The sequence below is a fragment of the Eurytemora carolleeae genome, unplaced genomic scaffold (genome assembly GCF_000591075.1).
Source record: "Eurytemora carolleeae unplaced genomic scaffold, Eaff_2.0 scaffold131, whole genome shotgun sequence".
Taxonomy (NCBI): domain Eukaryota; kingdom Metazoa; phylum Arthropoda; class Copepoda; order Calanoida; family Temoridae; genus Eurytemora; species Eurytemora carolleeae.
This window is the reverse complement of record NW_019396496.1, coordinates 285,642-312,963: the sequence shown is the minus strand read 5'-3', so window position 1 is coordinate 312,963 and position 27,322 is coordinate 285,642. Positions and strand designations below refer to the sequence as shown.

The 27,322-nt window shown below is 34.7% G+C and overlaps 1 protein-coding gene across 1 annotated transcript; it reads left to right on the top strand.

Moving 5' to 3' along the window:
- Positions 1-35: 35 nt before the first annotated feature.
- Positions 36-27,322, top strand: LOC111704366 (DNA topoisomerase 2-binding protein 1). The gene is made up of 41 exons (XM_023476592.1): positions 36-106; positions 379-448; positions 943-1,034; positions 1,144-1,184; positions 1,458-1,561; positions 2,163-2,204; positions 2,613-2,685; positions 3,938-4,038; positions 5,574-5,664; positions 6,123-6,195; positions 6,703-6,788; positions 8,121-8,185; positions 8,829-8,954; positions 9,061-9,121; positions 10,690-10,919; positions 11,196-11,232; positions 13,256-13,342; positions 15,212-15,352; positions 16,062-16,156; positions 16,831-16,946; positions 17,652-17,780; positions 17,915-17,969; positions 18,341-18,378; positions 18,566-18,626; positions 18,712-18,783; positions 19,125-19,214; positions 19,809-19,897; positions 20,598-20,679; positions 21,295-21,345; positions 21,451-21,522; positions 21,689-21,724; positions 22,077-22,157; positions 22,694-22,741; positions 22,957-23,039; positions 23,176-23,335; positions 23,769-23,855; positions 24,316-24,417; positions 25,315-25,502; positions 25,897-26,002; positions 26,503-26,621; positions 26,814-27,322. Exons 5-41 carry the CDS (start codon positions 1,502-1,504, stop codon positions 26,890-26,892), a joined length of 3,312 nt encoding a protein of 1,103 aa, XP_023332360.1. The 5' UTR covers positions 36-106; positions 379-448; positions 943-1,034; positions 1,144-1,184; positions 1,458-1,501; the 3' UTR covers positions 26,893-27,322.

Sequence of the window (27,322 nt, the reverse complement as noted above, 5' to 3'; positions counted from 1 at the left end):
AAAGGCAAGCATAATATCTATTTTTTAATGATTTTCTAGGAATATTTACCCCTCCTGTACAGGGTAAAGGTACCCAGGATTGGTTGGGAGAACTAGATCTGGCAAGGTAAATTAAATCATTTTATCATTTTGTTTTATTTTTAACTTTTACACAAAATTACGATAATTGCAATACATTGTTAATGAGGAATTTAGGCTTTGAAGCTTTGTGTTGGGGGAAAAAAAACAAGGCTTGAACATAATTCAACTGGTCTTTTTATATTATAAATTATAATCATATTTTAACATTATAAATTTTTAAAGCAAATGACTATTTATATTAAAGTATAACAAGTTTTCATAATATGTCGATTTTTTTAATCCTGTGTTTTTGATCAGGGTGAAAAAGAGCGGACCCTTCTTGGATAATCTCAAGATATATCTGAGTGGATTTGTGGAAACGGATCAGGTGGATATCTATCTTTTTTATTTTAAAATAGATTTCTTAATCATATATAACCTACAGTAATTCGTTCCAAAGTCTACTTAATTTTAAAACATTTTTAAATCATTACACTTGCTGATTGTGATATAGATGGTCAATTTTTAACCGTAGAAAAATGACACCCTCTTATTGCCCCTAGTACAGTAGGATGTTCCATTTTCACACAAATATTAGATTTTTGATTTACTAGGTATTTTCTCCTCTTCATATAAGTCCCCTCAGCAGAAAAATAAAAACATTTTTTGTTGTGAAGCTTCCTGTAAAAACTTTTAACTTGGCAGAAACAAACATTGTAAATCCATAATAGTTTTTTTCACAACATTTTGTTTCGAGTAAAAATATTACTTTTTAGAATAAAATCTGTTATTTTTTTAAGAACCTGATGGGGGGGGGATCAAAAATTGAAAAGCGTGCGAATGCTTAGTCATATCTTATTTTTATTATCTCTTCTTGTTAAGGTACTGTTGACCCGTGTTCTAAAGTATGCTGGAGCTACTCGTCTAGCCCAGCTAGTGGACAGTGTCACTCACGTTGTTCATGCCGTAGCCAGGCAAATATACATTTAACAGACTGCTCACATAAGTTCTCAACAGAAGTACAATTTTCATGAAAAGTAACTCCTCTCCATCTTGGAAGAAGGGGTAGGGGGACGTCAACAGAAATGTTGAACCTGAAACCTCAAGACTCATCAAGGATTTAGGAAATTATTTCTTAACACAATTTTTTAAAAGTTTCTTATTCTGCGGTATGGAGAACCGAATTTAATGAATTAGAGAGGTTGCTGAACTACATACAGCCGGTTCAAATTCTGGTGAACCTTTAACTTTGAATCGGCGATTCAAGATTTGAACCAGCGGTATGTAGTTCAGCGACCTAGCTCAAATTCATAAAATTCGGTCCCAGCATAAATATATTTAGAGCATAAATTTTTTTTTTAAATTTTAAGAAATAAGTTTTTGAAATTCGGAATTAGGTTTATGTCCGTATTCTGTATCCCTGGAATGGATTGTTGAAAGCATGAAACGTGGACAGAAGGTTTCAGAGAGTAGTTACCCCTTCCCTCCTACAGAGATTAAGGTAAGGTTTGTTTTCTTTCAGCTTCCAGGTACTGATTTAGACATTGCTTTGGATCCATTCCATTTTGACGTCAGTTTGTCAAAATTTGTCCTGTAAAAAATGGATCGGATCCAGCTCATGAAGGTTTTTTATAATATCTTATTACTTTAAACTCGAGATTGGTCAAATAATTAACTATGTTTGAACCAAGTTCTACAAAACATTAAACAGTTCTTTCTCAAAAAAAAATTCCCAAATGCAGGACGAATTGAAACCCAGTCTTGCATAAGGGAGCCTTAAGCAATCTCAAAAAATTATGAATTGATTTGATTTGAAAAAATTAATCTGGATCCAGCTTATGAAGGTTTTAATAATATCTCATTAGTTTAAACTTAGTTCTTAGAGCAAAATTTAAGATTGTAACCTAAATTCAGCTTGCTTACTCCCAGCAATCCAACAGAAAATATTGATTTATCTGACATGGTGCGCGAACCTTATACTATTCAGTTGATTGTTTAAAAAAATTTGACTACAAATTGTTCTTGTCTATATACGCTACAACAACCTCAAAATATCTATTTTATCTATTTTAGCCACCTCTAATTAAATATATATTTTCAAGGATGGAAATGCAGCTGAGAAAACATTTAGATCCCCGCAGCAGGAAACAGTTTTAGCAAAATTCGATTATTTTAGATGGATATAGCCTGAAAAGACTGTAAGCATACGGATCCCTTGAAATCTTAAATTGATCAAAAATGCGGACGGTAACGTCAATTTTCTGACTCGGAAAACTGTTTATTTCTGTTCTCCATTTCTCCATTGTTTCCTAAAGACAAGAAATGCGCAAGTAATTTTTCTGGGGAAACCTCATATGAAAATAAACAGTTCAAGAAACAGCAAACATGGATATCTAAGTCAAACTTGATTAGACCATGCTTTTAAGGGTTTTACAGCTGTCGGGCATTGTCATCTTTGCATGGAGGGTCACTTGAAATTAGGTTTACAGTCCTTTTAAATTTATATTTTTCTATTTTGAAATTAAGCCCAAAATGTTTAAACTATTGACCAGATACCGATGGGTTCTGTAGGAATTGATAAAGCGGAAGATAATATTCTAGATCAGTACAAACCAAACCAAACAGGTAATTGTACTGTACAGGGGTTAGTTATTTTTCCAAAGGCATTTTTTCAGGGGTGACTTCCCAAGTGACAATTTCCCAAGTGGCAACTTCCAAAGTGACAACTACCCAACTGACAACTTCCCAAATGTGCAAGTTCCCAAGCGGCAACTTCAAAAAAGGTTAAGTTAGGCCTTCTGAGGTGCCGCAGGTTGCAGTAGGTGCCGAGCACTGGGGCTAGGATGCGCCAGGGTGCCGAGCGTTGCGTCTAGGACAGACTTGAAAAGTGCCGCATGGGAAATTGCACATTTAGGAAGTTGCCGCTTGGGAAAAGTTCTATGGGAAAGTACCTATCATCCTGTACTGTACTGTACTGTACTGTACTGTACTGTACTGTACTGTACTGTACTGTACTGTACTGTACTGTACTGTAATATACTGTACTTTACTGTACTGTAGTGTACTGTACAGTACTGTACTGTACTGTACTGTACTGTAATGTAATGTAATGTACTGTACTTTACTGTACTGTACTGTACTGTACTGTACTGTACTGTACTGTACTGTACTGTACTGTACTGTAATATACTGTACTTTACTGTACAGTAGTGTACTGTATAGTACTGTACTGTACTGTACTGTACTGTAATGTAATGTAATGTAATGTACTGTACTGTACTGTACTTTACTGTACTGTACTGTACTGTACTGTACTGCACTGCACTGTACTGTACTGTACTTTACTGTGCTCAACTGTCTTTACTATCTTCTTCACCCTGTAGTTCATAAACATGATTCTAATAACTTATGTTACACTCTGTTCCAAACCTTACGCTGAGTATCCTCCCTTTCCCTTAGACTCCCTCACCTCCTCCTTACCTTTTTCCTGATTTATCATCATTCTTATGTTTAAAATATACAATGTACATTGTTTTTATCTGCAATTCTCATTCGTTTATAGTGGGCCAACCAATTAAAACAACCTACTCTGGTTAGGCGGGTCCAAAGAACATAGTAAATTGTGATTTTTTTATTTGTATTATCTCGTGCTTTGTAGTTGAATAAAAATATGAAATATGAAATATGAACTGCACAGCACTGCTATTTACTGCACCGTACTTTTTAAACTCCTTCTACTAGAAATAATGTAAATCAAATAGTTATTATATTTATATGATGTACTTTATGTTTTTAACCTTGATAGAAAACTATCACAAATCTAATCATTTGTTTTTTTCTGCTTCGATTTTCTGTTTTGATTTGAAGTTTATTCTAGAAGATGACAGGACGATGACCCAAGACATGTCCTCAAAGATTGATCCTTTCTTTTCAAACTTAAAGTTTGCACTGGTTGGACTTTCAGCGGAGATCGAACAGGTCAGAAATAAACGTTTTCCCTTTTAATCGTTACTTTTTCGCACATATTAAAGCTACTACTTTGAGTCGATTTTGATAATAATGAATATTACTAATATCTTTTCCCACCAAACTTCTTTCAGATTATTTTCTGTTGAAACTTTATTCTCAAACGACCAAACTTACTTTAGATTGATGATCACTTCGTAAAGAAAATATTTGCAAATTAAAGTTTCTGGATTGTAAATTAGGACAAAAGAATTGTTGTTTAAGAAAAATACGACTGGCTTGGTAGCTTGGAAAGAATGATAAATTGAAATTTAAAATGATTTTGCCTTAAAGGAAAATGTTGGTTCTTCAATGTTTTGGTTTATGTTATACCCCTTCAATCCGGATAAAATATCGTGATCCAGTGGACCGGATCCTTAACATACAAATTATGTTTTGGTTTATGTTATACCCCTTCAATCCGGATAAAATATCGTGATCCAGTGGATCGGATCCTTAACATGCACATTTTGTTTTGGTTTATGTTATACCCCTTCAATCCGGATAAAATATCGTGATCCAGTGGACCAGATCCTTAACTTACTTGTATACTTGGAGAGTAGTTGGTGTAGCCCCAACTAGGGGCATTTAGCAACATCTTTTCCACACAGTCTTCTTCTGGAGATCCTGTCATATTCTCAGTTCATCAGTTCATCTCAGAAGAAGATAGATATTGATCTAGATTTCTTTTAAATATCTTGATATTTTGGGACTCTCTAATTGTGCTGGGTAACTGGTTCCAATCATCAATGACTCTTTGGGTAATGAAGTTACTTCTGATTGTGGTGTTGCTTCTCTGTTTAGTCAGCCTGGTTCTGTCATCTGATTGTCTGGTGGTTCTCACAGATACTTGATTAACTCTTTTAAACCAGAATTCATCTCCTTCAACCTCTTAGGTTTTGTAGGTTTGTATTAGATCATATCTAGTTCTCCTTGTTTCATGGGATAGAAGTCCTAGTTCTTTAGTTTTTCAGTATATCCAACTGCTCTCAATCCACTAATCATATTCACAGGTTGTATTTGGACATTTTCTATAGACCTAATATCTTGTTGTGAGGTTGGAGCCCAGACTGGAGTAGAAAATTCTAGATGAGGTCTGACATGCACATTATGTTTTGGTTTATGTTATACCCCTTCAATCCGGATAAAATATCACGATCCAGTGGACCGGATCCTTAACATACACATGTTTTGGTTTATGTTAAACCCCTTCAATCCGGATAAAATATCGTGATCCAGTGGACCGGATCCTTAACATGCACATTATGTATTGGGTAAAAGGATTTAATTCAAAGGGTCTCTGTAGTAATCATTGCAAGAGAAACTTCATATCTAATGTGGAAGGTCCGATTATAACGGTACACTTAAGCTTAAAAGCTTTGAATGACCTAAGAGGGTAATAATAGTCGGCAAAATAGAAAATTATGGTTATGAAGACTTTCTTGATTTGCTGAATCGTTTTGCGGATTTTTTAAAGATCCCGTGATTAAAGAAATGTTATTGTTAAGGATTTAACCGAATGGATTCATGAGGTCGGAGGGGAAATAGTTTTCTCAGATTATACCGGAACTGTGGACTTCCTTATCTCTACAATCTCAGGTTATATCCATATCTGTTTGTTGGTTTGTATTTCCGATCATAACTCATGAACACCTCGACAGATTTGCCTCAAATTTTAATAAAGGAAATTGGTTAAACTCGGTTAAATGGGATAAAGCTGGGTTTCTAATTGCTAATATTTTATGAAGATCTTATTTACAAAAATTAAAGTTAATGCTCCAAAAATTAATATTGCTGCTTTATTGAAAAACTTACCTCCTTAGAGAAAGGGTAAATACGTTTTTGGATCGTTTTCCTCATATTTTTCTAGTGGGATACAACTTTTACATGGTTTAATGACAGCAAACTTTTATTGAAAAATTGAGACCAGACTGTACACTTAGGTATATCACTCTGCACACTATAACCTCGTTGGTTGGAACTTTTTAAAATTTAAAAAGTTTCTTAAAACCGAACCAAGTCATTGCTGACTAGTTTAAACAATATATGTATTTTAGGCTGTTCCACCAGATTTAAATATAAAGAGCATCTCAACTATTTGTGGGTTGAAGATTCCCTAGATATTGGCAGGTAGAGGGGGAATATGTACACTGTACAGCAATATACTCTGTACAGCAATGTACACTGTACAGCAATGTACTCTGTACAGCAATGTACAGCGGAACCTTTATTGTACTGTAATCTTTAATCGATATTATTTCATGGACAACTCAAATATAAAAAAATTGTACATAAAGAATCTTAAAAAATTTAAAATTAAATATTAAAACCTTTAGTCAGTAATGGGCTTTAATTGCGGCTTTATTTAGTAAAAAATAACTAGTAAATATTAGAATTAGATTTTTGTCGATTTTCTGAAGTTTTTAATTTTGATAATTTATTTATGTTTCCCTGCAGTAGAAATGCGAAAGTGACTTTTAGATAGAAATCACAATTGAAAATATTAAGTTATCAAAATTATAAACATGGATATTTAATTCATACTTATAAGCGTACGGTTGTGAATCGGAAATTGCCATCTTTGCAAAGAGGATAACTTTAATTACGGAAACAGTCCCTTTAATTAGTATATTTAAGAATGTTGGCACGAGAATATTACCATCTACCCCTCAGCAAGAAGATAAAAGACTCTCCACTTAGTGGGATCATCACTTGTGTCTCAGGTCAGGAAACAAAACGAAAAATTTTATTTCTTTAAAGAACAGGTGAAAATACTCTTTTATTTGTAATAATCGAGAATTTATTAATTGTTAAAAATATTTCCAATTTCCAATTAAGATTGCCAATTTTGGGGATTAATTGCAGGGTATAACCACTATGGATATCAAAGCGAAATTATACTAATCCGTAGGTCTGAATAACATGGAGATATCAACGCAACGCATAAGTTCTGACCTCTTGACATTCTACTCCCTCTTGTGTAACTTACTCTTGAAAATATAATTATGAACTTCAATCCAGCCCTGGCTTAGTTTATTAATTTTTAGAACTGATACTGAATGTAGTCCATTCAAGTCTATTTGATATAATTCGATGATATAATATTGAACAAGAGATATTATTATTTTTATTTTTTATCCTTAGATTATTATAAAATAATCTACAGATCAGTTTCCTTATCCTTATCATCTATATGATAATGTATATAAATTATTTCCTTAGATTATTATAAAATAATCTACAGATCAGTTTCCTTATCCTTATCATCTATATGATAATGTATATAAATTATTTCCTTAGATTATTATAAAATAATATTTATGTGTTAGCTATAGCTTGCCATCCAACTGGATCAAATGGGCTGAAACATTCGAGGGAAACCATGGGTGCCCGGGGAGTAAAAGAGGCTTAACAAATTTCGACATTTTTTTTATAAATATTTTTTAAACAGTTTTTATTTTAAAGATTATTCTTCTCGGGTAACGCCGGGCACTAAAGCTAGTTATTCTTATTTTAATACTTTATTGACACTGTCCTACATTAGTTCATCTCCCAGCTGCGACAGTTAATCCCCCTTACAGAAAATTATTAAATCACGTAGTAAAATGCTTTTGTATTTAGGAAGTAATTGACATATTGCTTATAGATTTTTACTGGGGAGCTTGTGACTTTTAAATCACAGTGTGTACATTTCCTTCTCATCCCAACATGTACAAGATGGTCGCATTTAAATCTAAAATGATATTTCCTCTCAAATGTCGTCTTCCTTTCAAATAATCTAATAATTAATATTTATTTGAGACATTGATAATTTGCAATGTGTTTCTTAAAATATAAAAAATATTCCTAAACTTAAACAAGTGTTATAACATTACTTTTGATGTCTAAGATCGTGTTGAAATTGTTAAGAAAAACAAGGTGGATTCACTGTGACCTACGCATGACACCCCTTGATCTCTAAGCTTTTTTAGTTTTCCTATGATGGAAATAAACGACAGAATTAAAACCTGAATTCTGAATTCCTCTTCTTAATAACATTTCTGCATTTATTCTAGGATATACCGGGAGAGAAAGAGTTTATATCAACACAATTATTGAACTTCTAGGTGGTAACCCCCAGGTAAAACCAGGGAAATTTATTTTCTAGAAAAATTATTACTCTTAGGAGTTTCATAAAGGTTAAAAAAAAACTTATCTTTTCTATTCCAATTGGTTTAATTTAACCCTCATTGATGTGAAGTGGCACGCAAGATTTTCTACGGTACCCTTTAAAACTTTCTTTTTAGATACAAAGAAAAAACATGAAAATCAACATTTTTTATCATTTTTAGTTTTCAAGAGTACCGTTATGAATCAGGCATGACCAAATAGATTGTCAAGTACAATAGGTGGCAACAGAGAAATGGACCATTATACACGACGTCACAAGTGCCAAATATAACAAGGAAAAGGAAATTTTCTCACACTAGTTGACATGTTTTCCAAGATTAAATAAAAAAGTTTAAACAGAAAATAGGGAACACATAAAATTGCACTTATGTTACTGTAAGATAAACACTTTATTCTAAAATTTACACTATTATCAATAATTTTGTCCGACAAAAAAACTGAATTGACACTTGTGACGTCAGAATACAGCTGTACTAAGAGTGTACAATCCTTCGTTGCCATCTATTGTACTAGAATCTAATTCGGCATAACCGTTTTTTACATATAGGGCCACTTACAAAAAACGACGACATTATATTTAAATGTGTGTGCAGGAAATGTTTGCGAAAAAAGATAATAAAGAAAAGAATGTAAAAGCCTCAACTCATTTACTTTGTCCTCTGGCAGAAGGTCAAAAATATTTGGCAGCACTCAAATGGGGACTTCCAGTCATCACTAAGGTATCAAATAGAAGTATTTAAAATCAAAACACACAAATTTCTAAGACNTGATATTTCTCTTTTTATTTTAGTTGTTTATCTTTATTTTGATTTTATTGTTTAATAGGACTGGTTAATGGCCTGCCTCAAGGAATCTAAATTTATCAGTGAACAACCCTTTCTTGTTGGTAAGAAATTGTAACTTCAAGGGACCTTCCATTGAAAGAAGTACATGTCAGATTTACAACAGCACACTGTTAATCTTATCAAGAATGTGGAACATATCGTCGTTTTTGTAGCTTAATAAGTATTCAATTCTGATAATTTTGTTTCATCCTATAGGCAACAGAAATGCGCAAGTCACTTTGTAGCGAATCCATAATTGAAAATATTAAAATTTTAAAAAGTTATACAAAATACATTAGGTTGGTTTATAATAAGGTCAAACATTTTCTTGACTAGAGTGGTATCTTATAAGGTGAACAGACATTTATTTTATGTATAATTTTTTCAAATTTTTTTCTTTGACAATGTTCTAGGGTGGCTTAAGGGGCTTAAAGTTTTTTATTTAGCCGTTTTTTTGCAATATTTGTCAAACTGTAACCCCTTCTTTTTACCCTTAAACATTCATAAATTCAAATTTTGTTCTTTCTATAATCTCAAAATAACTAAAATAAAAATATAAGACGGCACTCTATTGTAGATTTAAATCTTAAATGATGAATTATTTTGTGATATATTAGAATAATTAATTCAATTTAATCCTTTTTTTCAGGGGGGAGGGGCTGAAATTAGCATGAAATTTCTCATCCTCCCTCAGAGGTGTATTTAGGAGGAGGGGGCTATGGGGGCTTAGCCCCCTGGATCAGTGAAATCTATTGTTTCCAGGTTTTTTTTGGGACCCAATGGGGAAAAAATTTAGCTCCCCCTCGCCACCCTTAAACATCATAAATAAAAAAAATTTACCTCATTATGAACCAACCTAATATACATGGGTCTCATTTATTTTTGATGAGACAAAGTTGAGAAACGGACATCCCACTTTAAATATGTCGAGTCACTTCAAATTACGACTACCGTCACACCGTCCCTTTAAAATATAAGAAGGAATGAGATTTTCAGGGATCCTTCAATTATTCACAATAATGGGATCTAGTAAAGTTTCATTCTGGGTTCAGTTAAAGCCACAGACATTGATCCGAACCCGGATCCGATTTATCTACAGTGGGACCCTAAAACCCTTGGAATATGAAGACGACATTAAAGCAATCTTTTAAGTATTTAATGCTGTTAAAATGCAAATAAGTTCACTAGTAACTTGAAAATCAACTTGTTCATTAAGAGAAATATGTCTAGATACATAATTGCTGATTTTGTTGTATATTTTGGTTGTTATTTTATCACTTGGTCCCGGGTTCAAGGAGCTAAAATATTGCTAATCTAGTGTATCCAGGGATCTAAACATCCATATCCTTTACAGATAGTGTAATGTACATTTCACAAAGAATTTGTTTTCTTTCGAGATTTGCTAAAACGATAATCAGTGTGTTATACATTAAATTAATGTTTCTGTTTTCTCCTGAAAGAAAAACCCCGGATTAGATGAATACCCCTTATTTAATAAGGAAATTATATTTTTTAACAGAATATTGCTTTAACTATTATCAAATCAAACTATGATAAGAGCTCTGTAATTTCATAAATTCACGCCAAAATTCTTATTACTCAAAACTTATTATTTTTTTAATTTACCCAGGTGATTCCTCCGCCGTTACCGAGGGTAAACCGCTGCCTTCTGAAGATATTCAAGATGACACTCTTCAACACCCTCAGAATGATGCTGATGAAGCCCAGGACGATACTGTACATGAAGCCCAGGACGATACTGTACAGGAAGCCCACTGTGATTCTGTACATGAAGCCGAGAATGATACTGTACATGACGCCGAGGAGGATGATACAGTACATGAAGATGCCGTACTCCAGGGACAACTTTGCTTTATATAACCCTTGTCTACAACTTTGTTTCTATTTATCTCCTGTTTTGATTTTACGTTAAAGAATGTTTTGTCTGCATATCAGACATTTACCGTTTTAATCTCTACTCAATACCTCTTTTAAAAGAGGAGTAAAGATTGTGAATGCGTAAAATTTAGTTTTATTTGACGTAATTTAAGAATGTTCAAATGTTTTAAAAAGTACAAAAAGGATCCAAAAAAAGGATCCAATGAGGATTATTTTCTCCTAGCAAAGTTTTTAAAGCAGGACTTAGACCTAAACCAATCTGGCGCTTTATCAGGTAATAATATTTTTCTTAATTTGTCTTGGTTCCAAATATAATAACAATAATAATAATCACTCAATCTAAGATTTCAGGCTTGAGCTCCCTTCCCTTTATGTTCCAATTAATTAACCCAGTTAAGAGCTGAGTGCAAATTCAGGGGTGAGAGACAAGTCTATGGCGGTCTGCCATGGACCATTCTGTACACTCTCAGATACCTAATGATCCTTTCGGTACCATTAGTACGGCCAGATGTTCAAGATGGTTTTATAAATGAAGGACACTGATTATTGACTTCAGGGGTGTATATTAGTTGTGAGACTCATATTTTTGCCCCCCCCCCTCCCTTTCAGAATCATGTATTTCCCCACCTCCACAACTTAAAAAAAACAGGAGTATTTTACAGGTTTCTAAAGCGCGCGCAAACTTCAAAGAAGTTTGCGGCGGCAGGAGGTGGGGGAGGGGCTGCATGGGGGGCAAAGCCCAATTGCAAAGAAATTTTTGATTTTAGCCCTAAAAAAGGTCAAGGTCCCCCCTGAGTTTTTTTTTATGCATTTCTGATACTGTTTATTTTATTTTATTTTTTTGTCTGGTTTTTTCCCTTCCCTTTCCCCCTTTTTTCTTCCTTTCCCCCTTCCCCCTTTTCCTTTCCCCCTTGCCCCTTTTCTTTTCCCCTTTTCCCTTCCCTTTAGCCCCTTTTCCCTTCCCTCTTGCCCCTTTTCCCTTCCATCTTTCTCTTTTTCTCTTCCCTCTTCCCATTTTTTCCTTCCCTTTTCTGCTTTTTACCTTCCTTCTTCTCATTTTTCCTTTCCATCTTCAGTCTTCCCCTCTTCCCCTTTTCCCTTCCCTCTTGCCCCTTTTCCCTTCCATCTTTCTCTTTTTCTCTTCCCTCTTCCCATTTTTTCCTTCCCTTTTCTGCTTTTTACCTTCCTTCTTCTCATTTTTCCTTTCCATCTTCAGTCTTCCCCTCTTCCCCTTTTCCCTTCCCTCTTCCCTCTGCTTGAGTCTAAAATTTATTTGCTTGATTTGCAACTTAATTTTGAACAATTTTTTTTCTCCAGATTTATTATAAAACAAATTTACTGATACATGTATTTAACTCCCATTGCTTTTAAACACAGGGAGTGTGTCTTTTTAATCAGCTGGGGAACAGGGCTTTCCATAAAGGGCTCTGATTGTTAAGTAGGGTAGGTGTACACATTGGCTCTTTATTATATTTCCCTCTTTTTATTTTTCTTAACTTAGTACCCCGGCCGTATATACTGTATCAGTAAGATAGGAAGTAATCAAGCATGGGGTTCATGGCTGCTTGGCCTTCCCTCCCTCCAATGTATAAAGCCTTTAACAGCGCCCACATATACAAAATGCAGAGAGCAGTTTAGTGATCAGCATGCCGACTTAGACACAACTGATCCGGCAACTTATAAGTTGACATGAAAACTGTTTCTTTGGGGTTCATAGGTAAAGAACAGTAGAAGGAAAAGTTTATTTTATCTTCATTGTTTTAACTAAAAATAGGACAAAGTTAGAAAAATGCATATAAATATAGACAAAATAAAGTTAAAATTATGTACCAAGATGACGCTCTGGAGTACAAATTGATCCTTCATGTATTAAGATTCAGTTAAAACTGACTGGGCTAAGGCTAGTTTGTGTATAGAGCAGTACACTAAGTGTTTGTAAACATAAACCGGAAAATTATATACAGAGGACTAAGGGAAACCCATAACAATGCAATCATAGCCTTTTGCGATCAACAATTGCATGTATTCTCTATAATGCCGTACAACTTCCTATTTCACTCCTTAAATTCATCATTCCCTGTGATCAGAGCTGCCATGTAAACAAAACATACTCCGAGGTTCTTGTCCCCCTCTTAATCAGAATCCACCATATTTCTTATAAGATCCGTTCTGGATACAAATCCTGGATCCGGATTCATGATAAAATGACTCGATTTCTTGATCAACCAAAATATGATTTTAAGCAAAAAATTGCAAACATTTTTTAAAGATTTTTTATTATATTTTACTATAAATAGGAACTAGAAGGAGAACCAGTCAGCTCAGAAAGTCCGGAGGAAGAAGAGACTCTTTGGACAATTCAGAGATTATTATCAAAGAAAGAGGTAAACTTAACTGGGTCATCTAGCATCAGGACTGGGTCATCTTAGATCAGGACTGGGTCATCTTAGATCAGGACTGGTTCATCCTAGATCAGGACTGGTTCATCTTAGATCAGGACTTGTTTATTTTACATCAGGACTGGGTCATCTTAGAGGACTGGTTAATGGCCTGCCTCNAGATCAGGACTGGTTCATCCTAGATCAGGACTGGTTCATCTTAGATCAGGACTGGTTCATCTTAGATCAGGACTGGGTCATCCTACATCAAAACTGGTTCATCCTAGATCAGGACTGGTTCATCCTACATCAGGACTGGTTCATCTTAGATCAGGACTGGTTCATCTTAGATCAGGACTAGTTCATCCTAGGTCAGGACTGGTTCATCCTAGATCAGGACTGGTTCATCTTAGATCAGGACTGGTTCATCTTAGATCAGGACTGGTTCATCCTATATCAGGACTGGTTCATCCTATATCAGGACTGGGTCATCTTAGATCAGGACTGGGTCATCTTAGATCAGGACTGGTTCATCCTATATCAGGACTGGTTCATCCTATATCAGGACTGGTTCATCCTATATCAGGACTGGTTCATCTTAGATCAGGACTGGTTCATCTTAGATCAGGGCTGGTTCATCTTAGATCAGGACTGGTTCATCTATCAGGACTGGTTCATCTTAGATCAGGACTGGTTCATCTTAGATCAGGACTGGTTCATCTTAGATCAGGACTGGTTCATCTTAGATCAGGGCTGGTTCATCTTAGATCAGGACTGGTTCATCCTAGATCAGGACTGGTTCATCTTACATCAGGACTGGGTCATCTTAGATCAGGACTGGGTCATCCTAGATCAGGACTGGTTCATCTTAGATCAGGACTGGTTCATCTTAGATCAGGACTTACATCTTACATCAGGACTGGGTCATCTTAGATCAGGACTGGATCATCTTAGATCAGGACTGGTTTATCCTAGAACAGGACTGATTCATCTTACATAAGGACTGGGTCATCTTAGATCAGGACTGGTTCATCCTATATCAGGACTGGTTCATCCTATATCAGGACTGGTTCATCCTAGATCAGGACTGGTTCATCTTAGATCAGGACTGGTTCATCTTAGATCAGGGCTGGTTCATCTTAGATCAGGACTGGTTCATCTTAGATCAGGGTTCATCTTAGATCAGGACTGGTTCATCTTAGATCAGGACTGGTTCATCTTAGATCAGGACTGGGTCATTGGATCATCTTAGATCAGGACTGGTTCATCCTATATCAGGACTGGTTCATCCTATATCAGGACTGGTTCATCCTATATCAGGACTGGTTCATCTTAGATCAGGACTGGTTCATCTTAGATCAGGACTGGTTCATCTTAGATCAGGACTGGTTCATCTTAGATCAGGGCTGGTTCATCTTAGATCAGGACTGGTTCATCCTAGATCAGGACTGGTTCATCTTAGATCAGGACTGGTTCATCTTAGATCAGGACTGGGTCATCCTACATCAGGACTGGTTCATCCTAGATCAGGACTGGTTCATCCTACATCAGGACTGGTTCATCTTAGATCAGGACTGGTTCATCTTAGATCAGGACTGGTTCATTCTAGATCAGGACTGGTTCTGTGTAATTATTTTCTTGAACTAGAATGGAGTAGAATGGAGGTCTATTTTACTCCTTTGTGTAATTGTTTTCTTAAACTAGGGTGAGTAGAATGGAGGTTTATGTTACTCCCTTGTGTAATTGTTTTCTTGAACTAGAAATGAGTAGAATGGTGGTCTATGTTAATCCTTTGTGTAATTGTTTTCTTGAACTAGGAGTGAGTAGAATGCTTGTCTATTGTTACTCCTTTGTGTAATTGTTTTCTTGAACTAGGAGGGAGTAGAATGGAGTTGGACGAAGGTACTCCAGTATCCAGTAGAACCAAGGATATCAGGAAACCTGAACATATTGCTTTTGACAGATTAAAGATATCCACTACTCCTGGAGTCAAAACTAGTAGTCCTACTACACCAGGTTAGATGATTATGCATCTGCAGATTATTATTGATCTACAGATTATTATTGATGTGAAGATTATTATTCATTTGAAGATTATTATTGATCTGAAGATTATTATTGATCCAAAGATTATTATCGATCTGCAGATTATTATTGATCTGAAGATTATTATTGATCCAAAGATTATTATCGATCTGAAGATTATTATTGATCTGATTCTGAAGATTATTTTTCACATGAAGATTATTATTTATCTAAAGATTATTATTCATCTGGAGATTATTATTGATCTGAAGAGTATTATTGTTTTGCTGATTATTATTGATCTACAAATTATTATTAATCTTAAAAAAAGTATTGTTCTGCAGATTATTATTGATCTGAAAACACAAGGATGGTTGTAGATGGAAAAGTGCTAACTAGTACAGGATGCCAAATTAAAACTGGGGATTAAGTGACGACTTATTTGTCGTCTATGTCCTGCGCGGTATTATTACGGAAAAATACTCTTTCCGGGAATTCCAAAATATGGTCCTGCCATTTTTGAACCATATATGGAATGCTGAAATTCTTGACAATATACAGTAGAGATTCTGAAAACTGAAAACAACGCTTATTTCAAATTACAATGCTTGATTCTCAGTTACTCATATTTATTTAATTATCACTGAATGTACACAAATCATCTCTCAGTTTTGTGCCAGGATAACAGAACATTGTTTAGGTGTAGGTAGAGTACGGGGAGCTCCTATGGATTATTCTCCTCTTCCTTCTCAGCCCTGGCCAGATACTCAAGCTCCGATCACGCCTGCTTCAGGGGTAGGTTCAACCAGACATATACAGGGTGTCCCACGAAACATGACAGTTAGTAAATAGTTTTAAATGTCTTCTTCCATAATTTGTTAAGTTGTTCAATACCAAAGACAGTAATAAAAATATTATATAGGAGTCATATTATAGTAAAATTAACTTCAAAGTAAAATATTTCAGCAAAAGATTTTTTAAACGAAATAAACTGCAAACAGCCTTTAATATCTTATACAGTGTATGGAAGACGACATTCAAAACTATTAACCAACTGTCATGTTTTTCGGGACACCCTTTAGTACCAGACTGGCATTTATACTCAACCAAACTAACAGTATGTTCGTTCAGTCTATTGCCTTACCATAGTACTAACAGTAAAGGCAGTATAAGCTCAACCAAACTAACAGTATGTTCATACAGACTAACAGTAATGGCTTAACCACTAACAGTTTGAAATACGTTGACAGGTCCTTTATGAGTGATTTAACCCAACATTTCTCTGTTACAAACATTGATGCTCTAGTCTTACTGGATTTACTAAAGACGGCCCCAGTGGACTAACCTAACAGACCCCTTTATCAAGTTATCATAGATGAACATCCCATGGTCTCATGGGGTGCTGGGTCAGCGAGGTCCTTTATAAAAAGAAAAGAAATGTCTGTATATTAAATAATGTTTATGTTTAGACGAAGAGGAAGAGAGGTGACGGATACGGATACTTGAATATGCCAACCCCTGACACTCCGTATGGACAGCATATGGGAGCAGATCCATCTCCAACAACTAGGAAATATTTCAAAAAGTGAGTAAACTTGTAAATTGGCACTTACTCACTAATTTTTTATTTTTGTAATCCCAGAATTCAGTGAGATCCAAAAAATGTGGAATAGTAAGACAACGTCTAGACTCAATTTATGCCAATGATTATGAAAGACAGCAATTGTCCAGTGTACACAGTTGATGTTGTTCTATTTGCTTTTTAACAACATCAACTATTGAAGTTCGTCTTCCTAATTCATAGCTTTGTGGGTCATAGGACCGAATTTAATTAATTTACGGAGTCGCTAATCTGTCTTCGCCGGTATGGGATAATCAAAATGAGGGGATCAAGCACCAATATCTCATTAAAGTGATAGTAAGGGATAATCAAAATGAGGGGATCAAGCACCTATATCTCATTAAAGTGATAGTAAGGGATAATCAAAATGAGGGGATCAAGCACCTATATCTCATTAAAGTGATAGTAAGGGATAATCAAAATGAAGAGATCAAGCACCAATATCTCATTAAAGTGATAGTAAGGGATAATCAAAATGAGGAGATCAAGCACCAATATCTCATTAAAGTGATAGTAAGGGATAATCAAAATGAGGAGATCAAGCACCATATCTCATTAAAGTGATAGTAAGGGATAATCAAAATGAGGAGATCAAGCACCTATCTCTCATTAAAAGTTGTCACAATTGATATCGAGATCAAGGATTTTACATAAAAGTTTTAACTTCAGGAGGAGTGAGGATCTGAAGAGGTTTGCTGAAAATTACCAAACCTTACATAAGGAGGAAATAGAACGGGAACGGGAAGCTCTGGAAAAATATTCTGAGGATATAAAAACTAAACCTAAACCTCAGCCTAGGTCAGGTTATCATTATTATCATTGTGATTATTGTTAATTTGTTATTATATTATTCTATTATTATTATTATTATCATTATTATCCTTATAAATTTTGAAATTTCTAAACTATAAATTAATTTGTTAATATTTTAGACCAAATTTTATGAAAGTTCTTGAGGAAAAATATGCAAAGTTAGAGAAAAAACAGGTAAAGAAAAACAACAAAAATACTGATAGAAAATTTAAACTTTCCATATTTTACATATTAAAAGATATTGGACAATTATGCGTAACCGTTCAATCAAGGTATTTATTTTCAAGAGGGGGGAGTTCTATGCTCTATAGAAATAATGAAATATAGAACATATTCTTAAGGCTAAAAGAAAGTTTTTTCAAACTTTTGGAAAGTTTTTTTTTACTAATATTACATTCTTTTATTTTCCCCCTAAATAATATTTTCTTCTTTTCAATTTTGCGACCTGCAAACATACCTGAAATCTATAGGAGAAATATTTTCAACAGACAGGGGGGGGGGGGGTAAGGATTTTTCATGAAAATACATACCTACCTTTATTATAGGAGGGTCTGCAGGAAGCTGAAATAGATGACGCGGAAAGGTAATTTTCTTTTTTTATTTAAGAAAAATTCTGACATTTAGATTCTCTTGCTGTGTTCAAATAGATAAGACTGAATATTTTCGTAACATTCTAATTTTTTAGGAAAAGGGAAGTCAATTTTTAATTGTTGCTAACTTTTTAAAAGTTTGTTGGTTAATAATTGATTAGTTGATAGATTTTATTTTAGAGAAAGTGTGGCTAAAAAGCCGAGATCTGGCGGAGATGAGGGAGAAGAAACTTCCGATCAGGTTTTATCAACTTTCTCTTCAAAATAATAGTTGGTTATGTTTTAATTCAAAAAGAATTATCTTAACAAAAAAGATAAAATTTCAGGAAATGACTGATGATAGCGCTGACAAGATTCTTGCTGGGGTCACAGTTTATATTGCCAAGAAGCATGCGCAGGTCTGTTCTCAGTTCATATTATAGTTTTTAAAGCTGAGGATCCAATAATATTGGTGCAAATGCGGATCCTAATTGAATCCGTCCAAAAAAATGGATCCAATTGAACTCAGAAATAGATCAAGCTCACAAAAATTTCCTGGCTTTGTGCTAATTAAAAAAAAATATCTGCCTTTCATAGCTTTTTTGTGGCTAAAAAAGATTTTTATTTATAAATATTCACTAATTGGGTAACTAGAACTTTGAAAACAGACATGTTGACTCTTCAATACAACGCTGAAGTTTAATTGTATACAATGTAATATTAAAATCTAAATATTTAAATATTTTTTATGAGTTTATAGATGAGCCAAGAAATAGAGGAGATGGTAGGAGAGATGGGAGGGTCTGTATCCAGTTCTTTAGATTCAAGCGTCACTCATCTTATATTTCTGGTTGGTTGGTTGGTTTGGTGGTTTGTTGGTTGGATGTTTGGTTGGTTGGTTGGTTGGTTGGTTGGTTGGTTGGAGGGTTGGTTGGTTGGTTGGTTGGTTGGTTGGTTGGTTGGAGGGTTACTTGTTGGTTGGTTGATTGATTATTTGGTTGGTGGGTTAGTTGATTGATTGGTTACTTGTTCCGGTTGGTTAGTTTATTGGTTATTTTGTTGGTTGGTTTGTTGCTTGGTGGGTGTTTGGGTGAGTGGGTGTGTTGTTGGTTTGGGTTGGTTAGGTGTTGATAGTTGGTTTGTTACTTTTTTGCTATGTTAGCTGGTTGGTTACTTGTTTACCGGGAGATTGGTTGGTGGGTTGGATGGTTTCTTGTTTGCTATGTTAGCTGATTGGTTACTTAATATCTTTGGTGTCTTGAATAATAATAACAAAACCATTTCATTTGAATATGTTCTAAATTTCTTTCATTTCCTACATATCAAACATTTGAGGGATAAAATGATTTTTAAAAGAGGGGAATACTTTTTCAAAAAAATATACGCTCCTGGAAATGTGCTGGTAAAGTAATCCATGAACACTATTCACCCACTAATTGTCTAGGGTAAAACCAATGATCTGACGAAGGAGTTTAGACAGGCAAGAGAAGGAGGAAAATGTATTGTTTCTCCAGTTTGGGTACATATTTGCAGGTTAGTTTTTATGTACAGTACATAGATGTGGAATAACACATCATTTTATCTCAAAATGTTGAAATAGAATATTACTCTCTTGAAAATTTCTTACTTACTTACTTTCTCCCCAACTTTCAGGTTTGAACATTAACAAGTAATTTTCTTTTAAATCGTTTTTCTTACCTTACTTGTTAATTAACTTATCCCAAGGTAATAAGGCAAGGAATGTTAATTGATTCTCTGCGTACATATTGAAAACAGTTCTCTCTGGGCGGGGTATTTGTAAACAAGAATAGATGCGTCAGTGTTCTTCTAGTATCCGTGGAGGATAAAAGCATTTTCGATAATTCACAAAATTGTTTCCTATGACCAGAATATTTCTTTGATTTTTTATGTGAAAGATGGATCCCATGTCAGGCTGTGACACCCGTCTTTTTTTTACTTTAAAGTCCAGAGACAGTACTCTGCAGACAAACTGCGTACGCCTCTGAAATAACTATCCTTACATTTTAATTCTTTAACTCATCCTAATTTTTCTAATTGGAATATTTAAAATGTACTTACTTCCACACTAGGGGATATGCATTTAGTCTGTGCTTACTTACTCACTAACTTTCAGATTTGAACATTAACATGTGTTCTGTGAAATCATTTATTTTCAGCTTAATTGTCAATAAAATTTCATGATTTTTCTAATTTCAACATTTAAAATGTTCAGAGATGAAGGGAGAAGAGTGGACGAATCAGCTTTCCCCCACACTTACAATCCTAGAACAAGTCTATCCTTTGTAGAACCACAGGTAGTTAGTTGCTCCAACCTTACTCATTTAATCTTTGGACAAGTCTATCCTTTGTAGAACCACAGGTAGTTAGTTGCTCCAACCTTACTCATTTAATCTTTGGACAAGTCTGTCCTTATCAAAGAGAACCACAGGTAGTCAGTTACTCCAACCTCACTCATTAAATCTTTGGACAAGTCTTTCCTTTGTAGAACCACAGGTAGTTAGTTGCTCCAACCTTACTCATTAAATCTTTGGACAAGTCTGTCCTTATCAAAGAGAACCGCAGGTAGTCAGTTACTCCAACCTCACTCATTAAATCTTTGGACAAGTCTTTTCTTCATAGAACCACAGGTAGTTAGTTGCTCCAACCTTACTCATTTAATCTTTGGACAAGTCTGTCCTTATTAAATAGAACCACAGGTCACTAAACTAGCGATGTTAAACGCTAAATTTCTATAAATCAAAAGCTCTGAAAAAATCTAAATGTGTTTTTTCCGCGAAGTGCAGAATTTTTATCCATATCCATGGAGGAAAAGAACCGGAATGTTCACAAATATAATGAAGCAACTATTAGATCCGATTTTATATATGTAAATATATGTATACCTCGTATAATTATATTTTTTTATATAGCGAGGGAACCGGTTGAAACAGAAAGAAAAACTTGCCAAGCCTGTATTTCAGGTAAAAAATATTTAATATTTAATTTTTGTATTCTGAATGGATTATTATAGGATTATGATAATTTGATTAGTATGGATGAAGGAATGAATAAATTATTATTGTTAGGATGATGAGAATTCGAATAGTATGGATGAAGGAATGAATAAAACTGAACCAGAAAGAAGCAAACTTATCCAGGAAAGAACTTGTAACTCAATTATATCATTTAACCAAATCAAAATGCGGTAAATTTGGGAAATTTGCACAATTTGATAAATTAGCGATACATTTTATTTTATAGCTTGTAAAACTTTCTTAAAAATTAAAACGGATTTTGAATTTCACAAGATTTTCTCTTTTAAAGGAAACTCCAGTAGACTCATATAAGAAGAGTTTAAAGGTAGATAATATAATTATCCTGAACCTTGCATTTAATTCATATATATAATTATCCTGATCCCTGAATTCAAATATATAATTATCCTGATCCATGTATTTAATTCATTTATATAATTATCCTGATCCATGTATTCAATTCATATATATAATTATCCCGATTCCTATATATTTATGTATTTATCCTGATCCCTGAATTCATAAATAATTATTAATTATCCTGATTTCTGAATTCATATATAATCATTTATTATCATGATTTCTGAATTCATAAATAATTATAAATGATCCTGATCCTTGAATGAATTATGATGTATCCTGGACCTGATCCCTGATCTGAATGTATTTGTATTAAGTCCCTTGAATCCCTTGTTGAAGAAATGAAGAACTCTCCTTCTGTCTCTATCGCATCTAGTTCAAAACTAAAACCGATGCAGGTATATCCCCAATCCAATTTTTTCAAACTTCCGATTATCCCCCCCCCCCTTTCATCATTTTCCCTACTCTCTCATTATCCCCCCCCTCTCATCATTTTCCCTACTCTCTCATCATTATCCCCCCCCCCCTCTCATCATTTTCCCAATTCATGAACAATGAAGTTCATTGAATTTTGTTTGAGGTAAGATAAAAGCCGGCAGAATGATTTTTAAAGATTTTTCCCAAGGTTTCGAAATAAATGCATGCTTCGATAATTGTTTGTTTGTTAGACCTGAAACCTAGTAAAGTTTCAAGTTGGTCATAAATTCAAGTAATTATTTTCTTCGGTCTTTCGGTCGATTCGGTCTTTTTTCGAGCTTCGGTGGCTTTCAAAATACAAATTGATCAAACTTCGAATGCAGTAAACACACTGAGAAATTTTAGCAAGCATACGCAAAATGAATTCTCTTGCACAATCTTACAAGAATGAAAGATAGAATTTTATAAAGAGGCGAATATAATATATTTATATAAACAAGTGTATTTATTGTTATAGTTGGACATGTCTGAGGATAAAACGAGGATTACTACTCCTCGAACTAAGGTATAGATATTTAAATTTCTAACAAAAAATATTGATGACTGACTAACCTGACTGACTGACTGATTGAGATGTTGGATGGGTCAATATCACGAACAATTCAGAGATGATTTCAAGGATGTACAGGAAGTGGAAGTCTTAAGCTACCAAAATTCCAGAAGAAATTCTGCGGCTAAGCTTTCTTCTGATTGTCTTCAATTATAACCAATATGTATTAGGAGTCTAAAGAGGTTGAGAGCCAGGTTCTCTGGGTTGACCCTGAAGAGGAAAGGAATAGGAAGGAGTTGGCTCATAAACTTAGGTAAGCGGGGGGGGGAGGAAATGGGTAAACGGGGGAATTGGAAAGGATAAAGGTAAAATGAAGAAAGGGGGGGGAGGGGCATGGTTATCATTATCATCGTTTTTATTAGTAACATGAATATAATTATTAATATTAGTCTGGAGACCCAGGAGATTTCTGGATTCTCCGAGAATATTATAATTATTAATATTAGTCTGGAGACCCAGGAGATATCTGGATTCTCTGAGAATATGACCGCAGAAATGGATTCAGGGATTCACAAGGTCTTCTCATTCTCAGGAGTAGAGGAGCACCAGGTTAAAAATAATATTTTATTATCATTTTTATTATACCCATCAAACTGGGAAATTACTAATTAGAAGACGTAATATAAGCAATCTTATTTATATTTGACGTCGCTTTACAGCAAGTAGTTTAATTGAAATGAGTTTGTGTACACTGCACAATTTTGTTGTGTTCATGTTCATTGGATTTTTAAGATTATAACAAGTGTTTAATAGTCTTTCTCGTCCACAGTTTCTTGGGTCTCACTGTAGAGCGATTAGGGGAGAGGAATTTGAGATGTGATTGAACAATTTAAAAAAAAATATTTTTAAAAATCAAATTTAACGAATGGCATTGTTGCATATTACAAGGCACTAAAATGGAGGGTCGCTTTAAGTTGTGTCTACACTTTACATTCTCCTTTTTTAAAAGATTTAAATTGTGTTAACTGATATTTTTCTTCAGATTTGTTCTGCAGTTAAAAAGCTTGGAGGGGAGGTTAGTAAGAAGGGAATGTATGACTCCTCAGCTACACATATGATTGCGGGAAAGGTTGGAAACTTTTTTATTAACGTTTTAAATTTTTGGGCTGTATAAAGCTGTTTTGATGGAGAATTTCGGAATTCATACTTATTGAAGATTCATTTTGGCATAAAAAAATGCTCACAAAAATGTTCAGTCTATATGTAAAATTGTTTTTCTTCCGATCCATTCCATTGACAATTCCTTCTGTTTTCTCGTAAACACTTCCTTAATATAGTTTTCTTTCCAACTCTTCTTAGTTTTATGGGGTATTATTATCTATATAATAAAACAAGACATTCGTATATATATATATATATATATATATGTTGCGTATTGCCGTCCAAACGGCTGGACGATTTGGCTGAAATTTCTTGTGGACACTCATGGGTGACCTGGGGGTGTTTTTTTCCACGGGCAACGCCGTGCCCTTCAGCTAGTTTCTAATAAAATCATTAATAATAAAGAAATATATTTGTTTATTATTTAGGTGAACCGAAGTGAAAAGAGTCTTGGTTGCATAGCTGCAGGTTCATGGATTCTTCATCCGTCCTATATCAAGGATAGTCTAGCTGCAGGTTTCTGGTTACAGGTTAGTATCTCATGTTGTATCCGTCCTATATCAAGGATAGTCTAACTGCAGGGTTCTGGTTACAGGTTGATATGTCATGTTGTATCCGTCCTATATCAAGGATAGTCTAACTGCAGGGTGCTGGTTACAGGTTGATATGTCATGTTGTATCCGTCCTATATCAAGGATAGTCTAGCTGCAGGGTTCTGGTTACAGGTTAATATCTCATGTTGTATCCGTCCTATATCAAGGATATGGGTTCTGGTTACAGGTTAGTATCTCATGTTGTATCCGTCCTATATCAAGGATAGTCTAGCTGCTGGGTTCTGGTTACAGGTTAATATCTCATGTTGTATCCGTCCTACATCAAGGATAGTCTAGCTGCAGGGTTCTGGTTACAGGTTTGTATCTCATGATATATCCGTCCTATATCAAGGATAATCTAGCTGTAGGGTTCTGGTTACAGGTTGATATGTCATGCTGTATCCGTCCTATATCAAGGATAGTCTAGCTGCAGGGTTCTGGTTACAGGTTGATATCTCATGTTGTATCCGTCCTATATCATGGATAGACTAGCTGCAGGGTTCTGGTTACAGGTTAATATCTCATGTTGTATCCGTCCTATATCAAGGATAGACTAGCTGCTGGGTTCTGGTTACAGGTTGATATCTCATGTTGTATCCGTCCTATATCATGGATAGTCTAGCTGCTGGGTTCTGGTTACAGGTTAGTTTCTCATGATGTATCCGTCCTATATCAAGGATAGTCTAGCTGCAGGGTTCTGGTTACAGGTTAATATCTCATGTTGTATCCGTCCTATATCAAGGATAGTCTAGCTGCAAGGTTCTGGTTACAGGTCAGTATCTCATGTTGAATCCGTCCTATATCAAGGAAAGTATTAAAGTTTTTTCATTGCAGGAGGAGGCCTATGAGTGGGGAAATCCAAGCTCCGACTTCTTAGATCTAACGAGCGCAAGTATTGAGTCTAGAATGAGTGTTGCTGCCCGTAGATGGAGGATGGCTCGTGAACGCGGTGAAGGAAAGGTCTTCAGCGGAATGAAAGCGTACATTGCTATACCTAGTCAGAAGCAAGGATCTTTTGCTAGGTAAATATTCTTGTGTAAATTTTAGGATCTGGGGTATTTTTAATTGCTGTGCTCCGGGCGACGGTTCGACTTAGACTTTTTCTTCGAATCCCACTTATACTCTCTAGCAATCCTCCGACCAGACCCTCTTTAATATGTTAGATATTTTCCCAAGTGTAGAAGAAGTTGTTCTTTTTCAGTCGAACATTCACACATTTCACAAATGGAAATTTGCAACTTGGGAACAGTTCTTGAAGAAAGTACACAACACCGTTTCACCCCCTACCCTTCAGATACAAGTGCACAACAACAATTGGGGTTTAATTTAATTGATATCTTACAGGAAATATGCCTCAAGCAATACCTGAAAACTATGATTTGATAACTATATGATTTATTATTTAATGAATTTTAGGTTAATTGAAGCAGGAGGCGGAAAGATTATTGATTTGTTAAGTGAGACCACAATGATGGAAATATCTCATGTTTTCACAGAACCAAAATACTTCCCAACCATACAGGTGAAGTCTCCCCCCTGTTGAAAAATGAGTTTTATATCATACACACTTGTATCTTCCTATATACCTACAATCTACATAAACTATAACCTTCCTAACTATCCACAAACCATTCTACTTCTCTACCCGATTACATCTCTAACAACTCACCTATCAGTCTACTGACAATGATTCTATCTACCAACAATACCTCCTGCATACGTGTCCACCCAACATCCTGCCTACAAACATTACTACATCTCTTAACTATCAGATTTTTACTCAATAGCCTAATAAACTGGCTACCCATCTGTAGGGTTACCTACAAAGGGTGAACAGCAGAGACGACTTACGGAATTTATCATATCAGTTTCCTTACGTTAATGATTCTCTGCAAGGCCATAAAAATATTATCTTCAAAACAGAAAACTTAACCTTGCAATCGGCATATTTAAAGGGTGTCAGGTCTCATCCATAGCGGGTGAACCTGTACCTACCTTCAAACTAATTATTCTATTATCTAGAAAATGTTGCCTTGTATAAGTGAGTTCTGTATCCCTGTTCTTCAACCTGTTTATCTCAGCGAGTATCTTTCTAACGAGAAACATCCAGTTGTAGAGAACTATATGTTGGAAGAGTACAAGTAAGACGGGATGGGATCAGATCGAATTGAAAGGAATTAAAGATTGTGTAAATGGGATTGTATTAGATGGTGCGAGATAGGATTTAGAATGTTTTTACAGTTTTTTATCCCAAGTTACAAAAATCTATATTAATCTTTAAATTTTTATATTTAATCTTAAAATTTATATTTAAAATTTATATTTCTGTTCAGGCCCTGCTGGGAGAAGAATAAAAGGAGCAGAGTGACTACGGATACTCCAACCAGTCTTCCTAAAAAGAGCAGACTGTAGACGACAATCATTCAGAAATGATTATATTTAACATTATAGTTAAAACTTTCACCCAACCTTCAATTGTTTCATTTTATCTCTCAATATTTGAAGCTTTAAAACTTAAGATGAATTGAATCACCGATTCCTGATTTATAACTACTATTATTGTTTTTTTATTTTATTTTAAAACTATCAACCGACTTTTATACAGCCTATTTTTGAATTAGACCAAGTTTATCTTTTTTGACATTTTTTTGGGTCACGGAATCCCACAAACAAAAAAGCTGTGGAGACAATTTTCTGGGACGAAACAAAATTATTTCTTTTTTTTTCTAATCTATGGCAATATATTAAGCATCATTTTGAAATTATTAATATGACTATCATAAATATCTGTATTCGCGTGATAAAATACATTCCGAAAATAAATACATATTTGAAAACAAAA